Below are 17351 nucleotides of genomic sequence, written 5' to 3'. Positions count from 1 at the left end.
AGTTACCTAGCAGTAAATAAAATGTGAGTGAAACAATAAAATAAGAACAGGAAGAACAGAATGTGCATACAAGTCATCTTCCTTGACAACCAAAGGAATATAAAAGCGCAAGTTAATAAATGTTCACAAGCAATAAAAAAAGCAAAGCACTGCATGGCAAAATGAGTCTCGTCAGGAATTCGTTTGTGTGCCTATTGATTAGAATTGAATTCCAGTTTAGATTTTTTTTCTAATAAAAATATTTTCTGAGATCCCCTAATTTTATTTCAGATAATCTTACAGAAAACAACTATTCGATAATAATAATACAAAAATGAACAGACTGTCTACAGATTATGGCAGGGTTTTGTGGATGTACTTTTGATTGTTTTTTTATTATGTATGGAATGCCATGGACTCAATGTCATGGCTCAGCTATTACATAGTTTTTAGTTTGGAGGAAACATTGTAAACAAACAAAAAGCCAAGGAGAAACCAAGTGGTCCGTTGCAATGTTACTAGTTTACAAGGCAAAATCCTGTCAATATGAGGCTCTACACATGGGGTCTGTGACATTTTAAGACTAAAATCCAAAAAGGAACATGGTGTACTACAGTATACGTGAACCTCCAATTTCAGGAACTTTGTAATTCAATAGTACCAGGAATACATCATCACTGAGGAGCGAGCGCATTAGTCCACACTGCTTATTCATTTATGGACCCTCTAATTCTTCTTTGTAAACAGCAGGTCAGTTACAAGTCTTCACTTCTCTGCTTAATGAGAAAGCAAGTGCAAGCAGAACAACAGCAGTAGGAGGGCTACTAACTCCTGCTAATGATCCTCAAAAGTTTATAATAAGACCACATTATGCACTTCATCAGTCTGAACACTTAACCTGGGCTTAAGATGGCTTTATTTCTGTACTGTAATGAGCCAAAACACCTTTTTATATTCCATAGCGCATTATGGGAACAAATGCACGACCTGAAAATGGGTGGAATTGCAGACTCACAATGCAACACAAAACAGCTTTGCGTCAAACCACAATGTTCTGTCCTGTGAGTGGCCTTCGTTTAATAGTTATCGAATCATTATATAATGGAGGGAACCGAAATAGAGATTTACAAATTGAATAATGACGGTAATAACTTTCATTATTTCCCTAATGACCATAATGCTGCTTTACAAAATTAGACTTTTGTCACCAGGGAAAAGATTGATTAAATTGATAATTTAATTATTTGTTTTATTAAATTAAATATATTTTGTAAAGAGTAACATTTACAGATCATATAATGACAAATGACTTCTGACTGACCCTTTGATGCAAAGGTTTAAGATGACCACTGAACAGGCTCAGGTGTCCAGTTTGATGGCTGTGTCCACATGTGCCAGTTTTGACTGGCAGGTCTTCAGTGCGATAGAAGGTGTGGTGGAGAACCTCCTGGCCTCTGATTGGCTCCAGGTAGTATGTATCATTTGAGTTCAAAACAATCAGACCTCTGCAGAAGGAAATCAGAGCAATGTCAGTTCAAATGCTCTCTTGTTGAAGTTGTGTCAAAAACAATGAGAGATGAAGGGAAGGGATCAGCTTTGAAATGCATAGTTCACCCCAAAATGAAAATCCTGTCATCATTTACTCACCCTCCTGTGTGTCCAAACCTGTATGACTTCATTTCTTTTGTCAAACATAAAAGAAGATATTTTCGACACCGAACATCACAGGAACCCAATGACTTTCATTATATGGGCCAAAAACAATTCTGAGACATTTTTTAAAATATCTTCTTTTATGTTCCAAAAAAAACAGAAATTCATACAGGTTTGGAATAAGATGAGGGAGAGTAAATGACAGAAATTTATTTTTGGGGGATCTACCCCTGTAATGTTTTTCAAGGTTATCAATACAAGATTAATAACTATGAGTTAATTTCCATTTGATCTCTCTCTTTTTCTCACAAACACGTATAGACACACAGTGGAATTTTAATTCCTCTTGATCCTTCGTCTGACTTCAGTATAGTCAACGGCAGTAAGTAACTAATCAGAGGGATCAGCTGGTCTGCTGAAACGCTGCTGGATTTAAGGTCTCTCCAGAGCACCTCTATAGCACCACTCTAAATGGAATTTCTGTAAAAAGTTTTACCTATTGTGCCAATTGCTACAAATAATATGACATTGCACTGTCAGGTAGAAACCTTGTATCGTTATATATAGTCATTTTTGTTTTATTTTATTTTTAAAAATGAATGCTATTAAAAAGTAACTAAGGGGGGCGGGGCTTACCGATAACTCCACCCATCTCTACCGTGAATAAAGTGTCGCACACCGTTTGGAAATTGATATGTTTCAGTGTGTTTGCAATGCAAAGGTAAAGAACTGATGTTTGAATAAGTATAGTATTTTCTTTATTCAATAAACAATAGCGCTTTATCTTTTATATCATGAGATTTTGTCCGAATGTATAAACACATATTAGCCTGGATGCCAGCCGAACTCAGCCCCGCCCATATTTGAGCTCGGGCGGTTCGGTCTGGACTTGGTCCATAGAGGAGTGATTATGCCGAACAGAAACAGTAACGTAATCATGCACGTCATCAAAGGCGCTTGGATTATATTTGTTCAAATCCTAAACGGAGAGCTTGTTTGTATATGCATTTACCTTCACTATTTCTCTCAGAGGTAAGTACTCTGTGTATCCTTTAATGCATTTTTTTTTACAACACCGGCAAAGATAGTTTATTCCAGTACACGTGCAGACAGGGTTGAAAAAAATCCCTTTTGGGGGGTAAAATGTGTTATTTTGGGAAGGTTGCCTACTAAAATTTGCATTCATGGGTCTATATATCACATAATAGTTGCTTCAACAAGCGGACATGGAAAACAACCCACAGAAAAACACATGGACTTGGCAACACACTGTAGTTGAGCTCTGTTGACATTTGACAACTAACGTAATGCTATGCTTCGTTGCTCTGATTTGTTGTAGGTCTATCCAATTGAGGTCTTTTCTGGTTCGGTTGAAACGCCCCATAATCACAGCCCAATGGAGCGGTTTCAGACTCATATTCTGACTAGAATTGAGTATGACCACGTCAGGCTAAACACATACAGCTCATATATTTACAATCAACTTTATAACCTGTAAGTTGATGAAAAAGTAATACAATTTACTTACTGCCTCAGATGCTGCTGTTCTAATGACGGACAAAACATTTGATAACAACTCTGACCATATATAAGGCAAGTGACTTGACTATATATATAGTATATAAGGGGGTGAGGGTGGGGATGGTTTGGTTATGGCCGGTGGTGGGGGTGGGATGGGCTATAAATTCTCACATAGACCCATAGTAAAAATACTTTAATTTATACCTGTGCTTTTCCTACTTGTATAAAATAACAAGTAAGAAATATAAATACATTGTTATCAGTTTGCACTGCATTAGTTATGAATTATATATAGATTAATCCTTATTAAAGGTATTGAAGTTATTTAGTCAAGAGCAGAGCATATTTAGTGAGCAATTATTTTAGTTCTTTACATTGTCATTATAAGTGGTTACTGTCACTTTAAAATATCTTCCGCTGTCGCACATTATGCGGATGTGAGATGCTGAAGTTGCAGTTACAAAACGCGTGACTGTCCCCCACCCTGCTCCTCTTCAGAGAAATTAAATTCGCTGTCCCAATGATCACGGTATTTACACGTGGGTTTTGGTTTTTTGGCAGGATTGCTTTCAGTCTTACGTCCATCATCCGTCTCTGTTATTGTTTTTTGTTTTTTCACGTTGTCACTCGTAATCTGACCTCAAACACAAACCTTGCGACAGTACTGTAGGCTACTGCAGATGGCAGTTATAGTTATCGCGAGGCTAGTTACAGAGCTCAGATTGGAAATGTTTTAGTTTTTTCCTCCAGTATTATTGTTTTTTAATAACGCAGGTTAAAATACAGGATATTTACAGGAAAATACTAATACGGGAGGACGGCGGGAAAGTATGGTAAAATATGTGACTGTGGTGTGACAGGCAGCGGGGCGAGGGACCGCGAGAGCGGGCCGGTGATTAGAGTTGACGAGTGCCAGCTGCATGGCACACCGGTCTCGTCTCGCGGCCATGTGACGGGAGCATAAAAGGAGAAGCAAGGGCTGTGGAAGACGAGAGAGGACCAGGCCTGGAGTTTATGTTGAGTTTTGTTTATGGTTTATTATGTTTATGTGGGCAGTCGTCCGTGAGGGGCTGCCCACGTTTTATTTAGTGGGTATTTGCAGGCAGTCGTCCGTGAGGGGCTGCCCGCGGTTTTACTTTCGTTTTGTTTATTTATTTTGAATAAAGTTGTGAAACGTTCGCCGGTTCCCGCCTCCTTCGCCGACCAGATCGAGAGAGCAAATGCACGCCCATAAATGCCGCACTCACTGCAGTCACAGGACTTCACCAAATCAACAATGTCACCAAAGAAAGTTTGTTTTTAATGGAGCGGTCCCAACGAAAAAGGTTTACGGTTCTGCTTTGGAAGCAGGCGGTGAGTAAAACTGCTTTAAATGTCTGTGTTGTTGGCTATCGTCGCATAAGTAAACATCAGTAAACAACACGATCGTATAGTTATTTTTAATGGAGCAGGGCCGGCGTTTGCTATAGGCGAGCTAGGCGGTCGCCTAGGGCGACAATTGTGTTAGGGGCGCGAGCGCGCTCCAGTGCCGCCCATTACTTCCCAATCCCATTAAGCATATAATCGGAACAAGCGAAATACAACATAATGTTCATGAAACATGATCATCATAGGGCGCCCCCTCAGCCACACGTTTAATTACTTATCAACCTGATTATTGGATTGAATTGATGGTGATTATTGATTATTAGTTCAGGCGTTAGGTCAGGCAAGTGCTCATCTTGCGCGTTCATCAAAAATGAGGCGCCTAAACCCGCGGGTGCACAGGGACGGAAAAAGAGAAAAAGAGAAAAAGAGAAAGGAAGAAAATCGAAAGAAAGCCCAGTATAGAGGTTAGTCTTCTTATCTCAGCCAATAAGATGTCAAACAAATCAAAAAATTACTTAGTATCAATCTTATCAACTAATATTTATTTTATAAATATTATTAATATTGTCACTAAGCTATCACTTGCTAGTTTTCTACATAATTACTATACGTATTGGAAACATAACTTCACTGACAATAATCTACAATAACCTACATGGATGTCATTTAAATATCAAAAGTCCAGTTCGTTATGAATATGGAAAACGTATGCACGTTAGTTCAAAAAGTACAAACGCTCTCTACGTGGGCGTCGGAAGGAAATAAATACGGCCTCTCGTTTTTTTTTTTTTACTGGAGCAGCCTAACGATAGATACCATATTATTTACATTAAACACAAATATGCTGGGTTCATCAAATTCTTTACAGTGGCTGTGGTGTAGTGGTAAGACGCACTAGCATAAAGATTGGATGCAGATCAATCAGAGGTTCGATCCTGCCTTTTACCACACTCGCTCTATTCCCTTTTCCCATCACATATCAGATCGGAAAGGCATTTATTTTCAATAAAAAGTGAGAAAATGTTTGAAAAGTGGAAATAAAGCGTCGAACGTGTTTAATAATAAGTGCTTCTCAGTTAGGGGTAGGCCTAGGAAAACAGACGTGCTGAATTAGAATAGAGACGATAAAAGTGAGTGGGGTGGGGTGGGGGGCGCAAAACTCCATCTCGCCTAGGGCAACCAAAGAGCTAGAGCCGGCCCTGAAATGGAGCATATGGTGTATGGTGTGTGTTTAAATACATTTGTTTAGCTGACCACTATATGTGTCTGTTTGTTTATTGTAAAACCACCCCAAACATATTAAACCTAAGGGACGTTCTCACAAAGCGTGCTTCTTCATTCAAATGCTACTCCATTTTTTTTCTATGTATATACTAGTCTGACGTGCAAAACCACTTTGCTCGCTACTGCTAAGGTTTAGTCGGATACAATAGTCCATAAACCAAATCATGTCATCATATACCACGAGTAAATGCACACAAATGTTTACAAGCCACTTAATACAGTAACGTTACATACCACAGAGACGGACGTCCTGCTGTTGTTGCTTCTCCTGTTCATTTTATTTCAGCCTCCGGATCTGATTCTGGATCATATATGTATGGTTAAATCTGATTGATAGCTTTGTTTTATTTAGGGTTACGTTTTCTTTTCCACGCTTGAGGATGTCACAGCTTTCAGACGCTCTCATGCAATAGCTGCGCTCGCTCACCATTCTTTAGCTCCGCCCACACGATACGCCTCCATCTGCTAGTTTTTTCCGCAACGACTCGGTACAGCCTATCTTTCTTTTAAAAATATAATAAAACTTAAGACTTTTCGGAGATTTGAAGGATGCAATACTACTCTATAGGCATTCAAGATTAATTTAAGATTGAGTGTTTCAACCCCCTTTAATGACATCCCATTTTTAATCCGTAGGGTTTAATATGAAGTTGGCCCACTCTTTGCAGCTATAACAACTTCAACTCTTCTGGGAAGGCTTTCCACAAGGTTTAGAAGTGTGTTTATGGGAATTTTTCACCATTCTTCTACAAGCGCATTTGTGAAGTCTAGCACTGATGTTGGACGAAAAGTCTCGGCTCTAGTTCATCTCAAAGGTGTTCTATCGGGTTGGGGTCAGGACTCTGTGCAGGCCAATCAAGTTCCTCCACACCAAGCTCGCTCATCCATGTCATTATGGACCTTGATTTGTGCACTGGTGCTCAGTCATGTTGGAACACGAAGGGGCCATCCACAAACTGGGAGCATGAAATTGTCCAAAATGGTATTGTATGCTTAAGCATTTAGATTTCCTTTCACTGGAACTAAGGGGCCAAGCCGAACCCCGGAAAAACAACCCCACACCATAATTCCCACTCTACCAAACTTTACTCTTGTCACAATGAAGTCAGACAAGTACCGTTCTCCTGGCAACCACCAAACCCAAACTTGTCCACCAGAAAAGACAGAAAAAGCGTGATTCGTCCCTCCAGAGAACATGTCTCCACTGCTCTAGAGTTCAGCGGTGGCGTGCTTTACACCACTGCATCCCACAATTTGCATTGCACTTGGTGATGTAACGCTTGGATGCAGCTGCTCACCCATGGAAACCCATTTCATGAAGATCTCTGTGCACTGTTCTTGAGGTAATCTGAAGGCCACACAAAGTTTGGAGGTTTGGTTACTTCTAGGAGGTAGCTGATTACTTCTGCGCACTGTGTCCCTCAACATGTTCTGACCCCGCTGTAATTTTACGTGGCCTTCCACATTGTGGCGGAGTTGCTGTTGTTCCCAGTTGCTTCCATTTTGTTATAATACCACTAACGAAATGATTGGAAAACCTGAATTCAATGATTTGGAGGGGTGTCCCAATATTTTTAGCAGTATAGAGTGTCATATGATCACATATATAATATGTAAATTTTTCATCGCCAACAACATCATTTATGACCTTATCGTGTTCCAACCTGATTAAGTTTAGTGCTTAGTGCTGTGCCGTGGGACATTTTACTTATTAAAACTGTGCCGTGGCAAGAAAAAGGTTGGGAAAAAAACGTACTGAATCCAATCAAATATTTGATGGTGGATCTGGTCAAAAGGCTGTCAGTGAAATTCATACTTTTATTCAGCAAGGATGCATTAAAGTGATTATGGCATGACAGTAAATACATCTATAATGTTATAAAATATTTCATTTTAGCACATTTTAACTTGTTACTTTTGTAAATGTTACTCGAGCACCAAATCAACAGAAAATGACAAAATGTGAAAACTCAGCTGTCATCTGAGAAATAAAATACATTTTAAAATATATTAAAACAGAAAACATTTATTTGCATTAATTGCATTAATATGATCCAATAAAAACTTCTTTGTAAAACATTTTTAAAAATTGCATCGCCCTCTAAATTGTAACCGGTAATGTATTTACCAATAAAACAGCTTTCATCAGCAATGCATCACTGGCAGTACTAATAAGTACTAATACATACAAACAGGATGTTTCCAAAGTTTTCCTCAATGTAAAGAGATAAAATAAATGACTGTTCCCTAGTAATTCCAGTGTTAAATTTGTTTTAATTTGTTTTATAATTTTTTTTTTTGTTGTTGTTTACAAAAGAGATTAATGGTTATTGGAAATGTGTTTTGTCTTAGAATTGTTCACAACTGGTCCAAATCCATTTAGTTGCAAAACCATTTGTTTACGCCCCAGGGCATCCAACTATTATCTTCAAAATGAGGATTGTCAATTTCCCCAAGTTGACAACAGGCAAGCAGAAATGACTCAGGGTATGGCTTTATAATGGTTTCTGACACCAAAACTGTAGGCAAATTTGGCAGTGATTTGATTTGCCTTGGCATAAATGTAATGATATTCATGAAATAATAAATAATAAAATAAATATTTAATAATAAAAATAAAACAATCAGCTACATCACAATCAAATTGGCATACAGAAGCACATGACCTGCAATGAGCTGAAGCTAAATAAATGCTTTTGAGTCGCTTTGACAAAACATGCAGTGCTAATTACGTTTGCTCTTGCAAAATCTTGCAACAGCTGTTCAATGACTTGATCTGTCTTCATAAGAAATTCAAGACCTTTGGCTATATCTAGAGATAGACTCTCCAGGGTTTTGCCCTTAACAACACAGTTTTTTTTTTTTTGGTGTGTTGACTAAATGTATATTACAACAAACTCTCTGTGTTTCAGAGGAGTGATTGCTCTCATAGAGTCGGTGCACTGAATGAACAGGAATGAAAGCAAACACACTTTTGGGAATGCTGATTCATCCCACAACTATCTTAACTGCTGTTCTCTGGTTTCACACAGTAAACTGCAGCTTCATTTTCCAGCTAGTCACATTCAACCAAGTACCCAGGTGGGAGGGAACACTCCCTAAAACTCTAAAGGTGACGAAAAACCCGACCATTTACAGAACATTAGGGGCTTTTCTAAAATTGCCTCTTTTGGTTATGAAAGTGATGCAGTACAAGGTTCCTAATATGACTTTAGGGGGACATTCCATTTTGGTTATTTTACGGTTACAGTGCAAAGAGGATATTTGGGACATTAACAAAACGTTCCCACATGGTCCTCTGTTGGCCATTTTATAACATTCCTAATATGACTTTAGGGGACTTTCCATTTTGGTTATTCTATGATCACACAGCAACGTTACAAAGAGGATATTTGGGACATTATAGGGGTCAATAATGGTACATGCACTTTTGCAAGCTGATTGTATGGAAATGTGTGTTGGCAGTGCCTGTGCACAACCATCATATGATGATAAAAATTCATCAAGTGTTTTTTTTTAAAATCTCCTTATATGTCGGACGCCCCTCCCACGATTGTTGATTGACAGCAGCGTTTCACCTCAGACCCGGCCTGAGTGAGCTCATCATAGTCCACCATTGTGGATACGCTGGAGCATAATGGCGTCTAAGCGATTGTGGTGTTCTGTTCTTGGGTGTAATAATGAACACAGCAGTCATTTTGATGTTCCTAAATCCGAACTGCTGAAGATGCAGTGGCTGAGATTTGTTTTCGTCGATGCTTTTATGCCTGCGCAAACCGTGAAGCATCTCTCATTTTCTGCCTTATAACCGAGGGTTAATAAAGGTGTTGCTAAGAAGATGCTCCTGAATAAAGGATTCAGATCTGTCGTGTTTCTGCTCTAGAAGAAGTGAGTGTAGTTTGAAACCCTTCGCGATGAATGCAGCTAAAGTTTACAGGGTAAGTTATATTACGGCATGCTTTCTATGTATGAGGTTCTCAATATAATTCATAATCCCACGTTTATAATAAACAACGCGTTATGGTTATTGTTTTATTACAAACTGTGTACGCTGGTTTTAAAGGTCCCGTTCTTCGCGATCCATCTTTCAAACTTTAGTTAGTGTGTAATGTTGCTGTTAGAGCATAAATAATACCCGTAAATTTATAAAGCTCAAAGTTCAATGCCATGTGAGATATTTTATTTAACAGAAGTTCCCTTTCAAAGCCTACAGCGAACGGCCGGTTTGGACTACAGCAGGAAGTGCAGGGATGTAATGACGTCACTAGAACCGTTTGTTGACTAACAAGAACACGCAAAATAGGGGGCGTGGTCTCGTTGCTCTCCCACGTGGAGAAGAGCGCGCATTCAGCGCTTGCATCTCCCTGTTATGGTAAGAGGCGGGACCTTTCCGGGCAACGTGCGCCAAGCTGCTGTCCAATCACAACACGGGAAGCGCTGGCCCAATCAGAACTCATTACTAGGCCTGTCACGATAACAAATTTTGCTGGACGATAAATTGGCCTAGAAATTTTTGTGATAAAAGATAATATTGTCGATCTGAGACCATTTTCATCTAAAATAATGATAATGCCATAAAAATGCAGGTACACCTTTTCAAAGATCAATAAACTTTAATTTCTAAAGACTATTTAACACTAAAAATGGAAAACATTTAAAATAACCACAATAAATGAACAAAACAACCAAAAACAATAAAAGCATGGACTCTCAGTCTGTTTAAAAAAATACATTTAAATAAGTACCAAAAATAATAAATAGAATGGATGAAAACTGCAAAGGATGAGTGTTTTTAGGTGCATATTAGGGGCGGCACGGTTCACAAAACCCACGGTTCGGTTCGTATCACGGTTTTAGGCTCACAGTTTTCCGTTCTGTACGGTTCTTGTTTTTTTTTTCTTTTAATCCAGAAATGTACTTCAGCATATGATATATTAATTATCTACAATTCAGGACACAGTATTAGAAAAAAAATTGTTATATCATAGCCTAACATGCACAAACTGAACTTGACCATCTCTGAGAGAAGACATTGACATGCTTTTCATTTATTAGGCAAAAAAAGGAGAATGTGTATTGCTATCTCTACAGGCACTTATGTGCCTTTTTAGCACACAGAGATTGAACTGAAGAATTAACTTGCGTTTATCAAACTTCAGTGTAGCTTTAAGCCTTGTTTATACACGATGCATCCGCTCGAGCGCGAGGGTGCGCGCGGCAAAAATGACGTTGACACGTACGAGACCCCATTTCGCTTGCCGTTGTGCACGTCAAATTTCGTAACTTTGCGTGTGGCTCTGCAACCAAAGAGCCATGAGTTCCAGACGAATCTGCTGGCCGAGAATGACGTCTCATCACGCCGCACCTGGTCTGCTCGCCGAGTCAACGAGAGAGATGAGGAAAAAGAAAAAGAAAAAAAACATTTAATTTTAAACAAAATTATCGCGGGCGGAAAAATTATCGAGCCCATTTTTTTTAATTGTGCGATTAATTGATTTATCAACTATCACGACAGGTCTACTAGTTACATATTTCTGAAGGAGGGACCTCATAGAACAAGGAAATCATCAGGCCGTTTTCAGGACAGAGAAAATAGTGCTATACAGATAAGTAAATTGTGTGAAAAATACTGTTTTTTTACATGCAAAACATGAACTCATGTTATATTGCACACTGTAAACATAATCAAAGCTTCAAAAACACGCGAAAAACAGGACCTTTAAAGTTAACGTGAACGTGGTAACACTACACTAAGCTTAAGTATGTAGATAGTTTATAACGGTGTCTGTTACTGTAAAAAGAAAAGAAAATCGTGTTGTAACAGTTATTCCAATGCATAGATAACATTACGCATCACTGACAAACCGACATTAACAGAAAAAAAAGTTTGTATTGGCATTAGGTAACATCAATCTGTCAATGAACTAATGTACACATCAGTAAACGCATAGCATTCGCGCTAACATTACCGTGCCAGTACATAAAGATAGATCAACGTGACATTACGTTAACCAACCATTCAGAAACGTCCTGTTTAGCCTTAATTGTCGATTTGCGTTGGAGCTGTCATCATGTCCCGGGTCCGACTCTGGTTCAAATTGATAGAGTTGCACAGATCTGTCCCATGATCTGTCCTCAGAGACTCACGTAGCCATTCTTGCCTCTACTGTTGTCAAAGGGCAACAACTCCACGTGTCGGCCCACAGAACAGAGGGGCAGGGTGAGCAAAGCTCATCGGCTTGGTGAAAACAGTGCTGTTTTTGATCAGGTAAAATTAGTGTTTTCTTACAATACTAATGAGAATTTATAATTAGAGTATACTACAAAGTTTTAATTTAGATACTAAAGAATCATATTAACTTGTATAAAAATGGCATTATATGACCCCTTTAACAGAACTTTCCCATATGGTTCCCTGTTAGTCAGACGGGGGCTTTTCATTCAGGCCTGCGCTACAATATATCTTGATCAGTGCAGTGGTCTCTACACTACATTACCATAATGTTTGCAGGACCTTTATTTTGGTCCTATTAGGTCCTTCCATCACATGTTTGTGTGAATCTTTGAAAAGCAACTTTTGTGCAAATCCTGTGTTTTACTGACCCTCATTTGCAAAACAGCTCAGTAAAACACAGGATTTGCACAAAAGTTGCTTTTCAAAGATGGATCAATACCAACTGTTTCTCCAACTTCCTTTTCAGAACATGTAAGTACCACATATTTTGTGAATGTACGCAAAACGCCTTTGTGAAAGTGCTTGTTAGCACGCTGACGTCTAATGTAGCTAATGTTACCATTGCCTCTGACTGTATTCACAAAAATTAGAGCTATTTCAGTAGTTTTATTTTTAAGAAGTAATAAAAGTGCGCTTCTGAATACAGGCAGTGAGCATTTTTCGGGCTAAAAATAAGCTTTGGTCTCTGTACTTACGTGTTCTGGATATTAAGTTGGATCACAAAGAGTTGGTATTGATCCATCTTTGAGAAAGCAACTTTTGTGCAAATCCTGCATTTTGCAAAGCAAGCCAGTGTATGATTCATACAAATATATTCTGAAAACATTCAGTAAATGTGATGGAAGGACTTAAATATGATCAAAATAACATTCTAGGTTGGTCCCCTAAAGGTCCTGCAAACATTATGGGAAGGTAGTGTAGAGCAGGTCGTCTCCAGAAGGTTTTAACAGGTCCATAGAAAATTTCAGAGAATAAAAAGGCAAAGCAAAAAGTTCTAAATGTTACTCTCCTTTCTTGCCGTATGCTTTACAATACTTTCCAGGATTGTATATGTATGTTTTGTATTTTTATAGAGTTTTTCCTCTATATTCCCATTTATCTTGCTCAATGAAGTTGTAAGGCAGTATGTATGCTGCTTACATACATTAATTGTGAAAGTTGCTTATACAAATAATTTTTAATTGAAAATGTGCTTCTTCAGGTATATACATCCAACATTAAAGGGGTCATAAAATACTATTTTTGTACAAGTTAATATGATTCTTTAGTGTCTAAATAAAAACTTTAATATAATATACTTTAATTGTAATATACTTTAATTAAAAATTCGTATTAGTATTGTAAGAAAACACAAATTTTACCTGGTCAAAAATAGCTCTGTTTTCACCAAGCCATTTCAGTGCATGTGCCTTTAATACTAATGAGCTTTGCTCACTCCGCCCCTCTGTTCTGTGACACACACACACACACACCCGTTGCCTTGACAACAGTAGAGGCAAAAGAATGGCGAAGGAGTCTCTGAGGACACAACTGTAATAATTTGAACCGGAATTGGACCGGGACATGATGACAGCTCCTACGAAATTTGACATTTAAGGCTAAACAGGACGTTTCTTAATGGTTGGTTAACGTAATTTCACTTTGATCTTTCTTTATGTACCGGCAGGGTAATGTTAGCGCGAATGCTATGTGTTTACTCATGTATTTACATTTACATTTATGCATTTGGCAGATGCTTTTATCCAAAGCGACTTACATTGCATTCAAGGTACACATTTTACATTATTGTCAATTCTTGCTTTCCCTGGGAATTGAACCCATGATCTTGGCGTTGCTAGCGCTCTACTGGTTGAGCTACAGGAAAGCAAACATTATGTTAGTTCATTAACGGATTGATGTTACACCTAATGCCAATAAAAACTTTTTTTTTATGTCAGTTTGACAGTGATGCGTAACGTTATCTATGAATTGTAATACTGTGACAACACATTTTTTTGTTGTTGACAGTAACAGACACCATTATAAACCATCTACATAATTAAGTTTAGTGTTACCACATCTACCTTAACTTTATCACCAGCGTACACAGTTTGTAATAACACAATAACCATAACGCGTTGTTCATTATAAACGTGGGATTATGAATTATATTGAGAACGTCATACATAAAAAGCATGCCGTAATTTAACTTAAACACTTTAGCCGCATACATCGTGAAGCGTGCACGAATTTCAAACTACACTCACTTCTTCTGGAGCAGGAACACGAATAGCTGGTACAGATCCTTTATTCAGGAGCAGCTTCTTAGCAAAACCTGCTTCATACTAACCCTCGGTTCTAAAGCAGTCTGGTGAAAAATGCTTCGCAGTTTACGCAAACATAAAAACATTAACGAAAATAAAAATCAGCCACTGCGTCTTCAGCAGTTCGGATTTAGGAGCATCAGAATGACTGCTGTGTTCATTATTACACCCAAGAACAGAACACCACAATCGCTTAGACGCCATTCTGCTCCAGCGTATCCACAATGGTGGACTATGATGAGCTCACTCAGGCCGGGTCTGCGGTGAAACGCTGCTCTCAATCAACAATCGTAGGAGGGGCATCCGAACGGCATGAATTGAGACAGGAGAAAACATATAAGGAGATAAAAAATAAATATAAAAACACTGGATGGATTTTTATCATTATAGGATGGATGTTTACAGGCACTGCCAACACACATTCCATACAATAAGCTTGTAAAAGTGCATGTACCATTATATGACCCCTTGAATAACGTACTGTTGTTTAAGGTTTTTTCATACATAAAAATATACAGATAGATTTTAGGAAGAGGGTTCCTCATTAAGGTTCAGCATATTCCAGTTTCCTTGGCATCATGAAGTTTAAAAACCCCTGGTATAGAGACTTAGAGAGAACGTCCTATAGTAATGGTCCCCTAAACATTCCCAGAAAGTCCTGAATGTTCCCTGAAGGTCAGCCAAATAACCCACCCCCTTAAAGAACTCCATGTTGTGAATGTTTCGAGTGTTCTAGGGACGTTCTGGCAGCTTAAAATGTCCAGCAGGGTATGTAGCCAAATTTTCAAATTATTTAAATTGTTGTAAAATCTACATTGTTACACATGACCTTCATGCTCTCATTGTTAAAACTCACCAGTACAATTCATGTGTATAGTAAAATGAAATAACCTGTATTTGGTACCATGAGAAAACCTTGGCACCTGCTTTGCGAACCTTTTAAAACAGCCACTTGTGTACCTTTCAAAGGTTTGGTTTGTATATCTAGGCATTAGGTTTAAATGGACCTGGAACTGACAGGGGCAGATTTAGTTTCAAGGCTATTCGTGAATATTGTTTATACGTAGAGAGGAAGCTTTCAGTGCTGAATGAGGACAGAGCACAACAAACTATTAACATTCTGGTAGGGCCACAACATTAGTCATCAGTGCTTATATTCAATAACCTGGCCAAAACATTTCCACTCTTCAAAAATGAAGCACACACAATGTGTGTGCTGCATATACAAAATTAAAAATGAGCAACTTTTTGCAAACACAAACGAAGAGTAACAACTAGATTTTTTCGCTCTCTTTGGAGCACTTTTATGGTGAATCCAGAAACATAAAAACTTGCTTACATAGTCTCATTCACTCTACTAACATAAGTCATACAATATAAAGCTCGCAGGATGCTCGTCGAGTCAAGCAGTGTGGATGCTTATCACATTAAGCATGTCCTTCCTAAGACATGTGACCGAATGAAATGAATGTATTGTGTTTGTGGTGCACCAAGAGAATCCAATTATGCAAGACATGACATACCTCATTCCAAAACATGTGCTGAGAGCGACCCAAGAGTCGGCATGACCCCTGACCCTCCCGTGATAGAAGCAATGATCCTGGGGATGGAAGGAGGGAAAGATATTACTGGAGGGAGGAGAGAGAAAAACCTTTATAAAAGGCAGCAGTTTGCTCAACAGACAGGCTGCGGAGTTAATGTTGTTCATAAAATGGGCAAAACCGAGTTAATGGAACATCCATCTAATTAGTAGTAAAAAGACTACATCTGTAAATCACAATTACATTTGTTACATTTTTGGCTTTCAGGTTTATTGGACTTAATTAGTCTGCCTCTTTTTGATTGCACTACCGAAAAACTTCCCTCAGGAGTTTGCCGCTAACATTTGGAAAATAATCGCTCCATTTAACTGTACTGAAACTGATCCAAACTATGTATAAGTGATATTCTTTCAGCTATTCAAAAGGCTTATATGAACGGTCAGACCGTGAAATTAGTTCATTTATTTGAACAGACAGGAAGCAAAAGAGGGTTGGTTAAGCATGACAGACACACACATCAACTGATGACGCTTGACAATCCCTGAGTCCGAATATACCTACTTCCTTAATATATATAGTGGCAAAGAGAAGTATGTCTGAATTCATAATATTCATAAAGCAGTTTAAAAAAAAGCACCCCGATGACCTAGTAACTCTTGAGAGTTTCGGAAGTGTGCATCAGGATTTGTGAATGCCAGTAAAGTGATGCAACTGACCGCATTAAGTCAAATGAGTCATAACTCATAAGTCATATGAGCTGAGTTTCAAGCGAGGAGCAGAAATTTTGGGTAGAATTTATATTATTATAAATAATAATAATAACAAAGGAATTGAATAATTAAATGATTAAAAAGGATTTAACGGAATAAATAAAAAAATCATAAAATGAGTTATAATTGTACTAATGAAGTAGGCTAATCAATGTAAACTATTTGCAGATAATATATTCTTGTGCACAAATTGACTATTATTTATATGTCTAATATGTAGAAAATGCAAACAAAATTTGCCTCGTCATAACATTCATTTATGAATTACATGAATGATTGCATATTTTCTATTCAAAATAGCGAACAAGTGAACATTTCTGTCATTAAAATCATTGTCTAATACTTGTATATATATATACACACACACACACACACACACACACACACACACACACACACACACACACACACACACACACACACACACACACACACACACACACACACACACACACACAGTGTCTTTGATTGTGTGTGTATGTTGTGAAATCGACAGCAGTACTTTATCATCTTCCTGTCAGCGCTTCCTCTTTGTCTCTATAGTCAGTATATCAAAATTGTGCACCATTTATTCACAGACTCATTCCATGTCATCATTTCATGCCATCATAGGGAATATTTTCATTTCCAATAACTGGAACTAAGACATAAAACTGATTTGCTATAATGTGAAGCCTGCGCACTGACAGTTTAATCT

General features: G+C 38.1%; 1 protein-coding gene across 1 annotated transcript in view; it reads right to left on the bottom strand.

Annotated features, from left to right (window-relative positions):
* adam19a (ADAM metallopeptidase domain 19a) overlaps nucleotides 1-17351 on the bottom strand; it is a 151710-nt gene that overhangs the window by 49602 nt on the left and 84757 nt on the right. The window contains exons 5-6 of the mRNA XM_067436254.1: nucleotides 15867-15943; nucleotides 1301-1484 (exon numbers count right to left, since the gene is read on the bottom strand). Of these exons, the coding sequence (XP_067292355.1) occupies nucleotides 1301-1484; nucleotides 15867-15943 (261 nt within the window). The remainder of the gene's footprint in view (nucleotides 1-1300; nucleotides 1485-15866; nucleotides 15944-17351) is intronic.

Source organism: Pseudorasbora parva, chromosome 1, assembly GCF_024679245.1.
Source record: "Pseudorasbora parva isolate DD20220531a chromosome 1, ASM2467924v1, whole genome shotgun sequence".
NCBI classification, from domain to species: Eukaryota; Metazoa; Chordata; class Actinopteri; order Cypriniformes; family Gobionidae; genus Pseudorasbora; species Pseudorasbora parva.
This window is presented reverse-complemented; position numbering and strand designations above follow the sequence as displayed.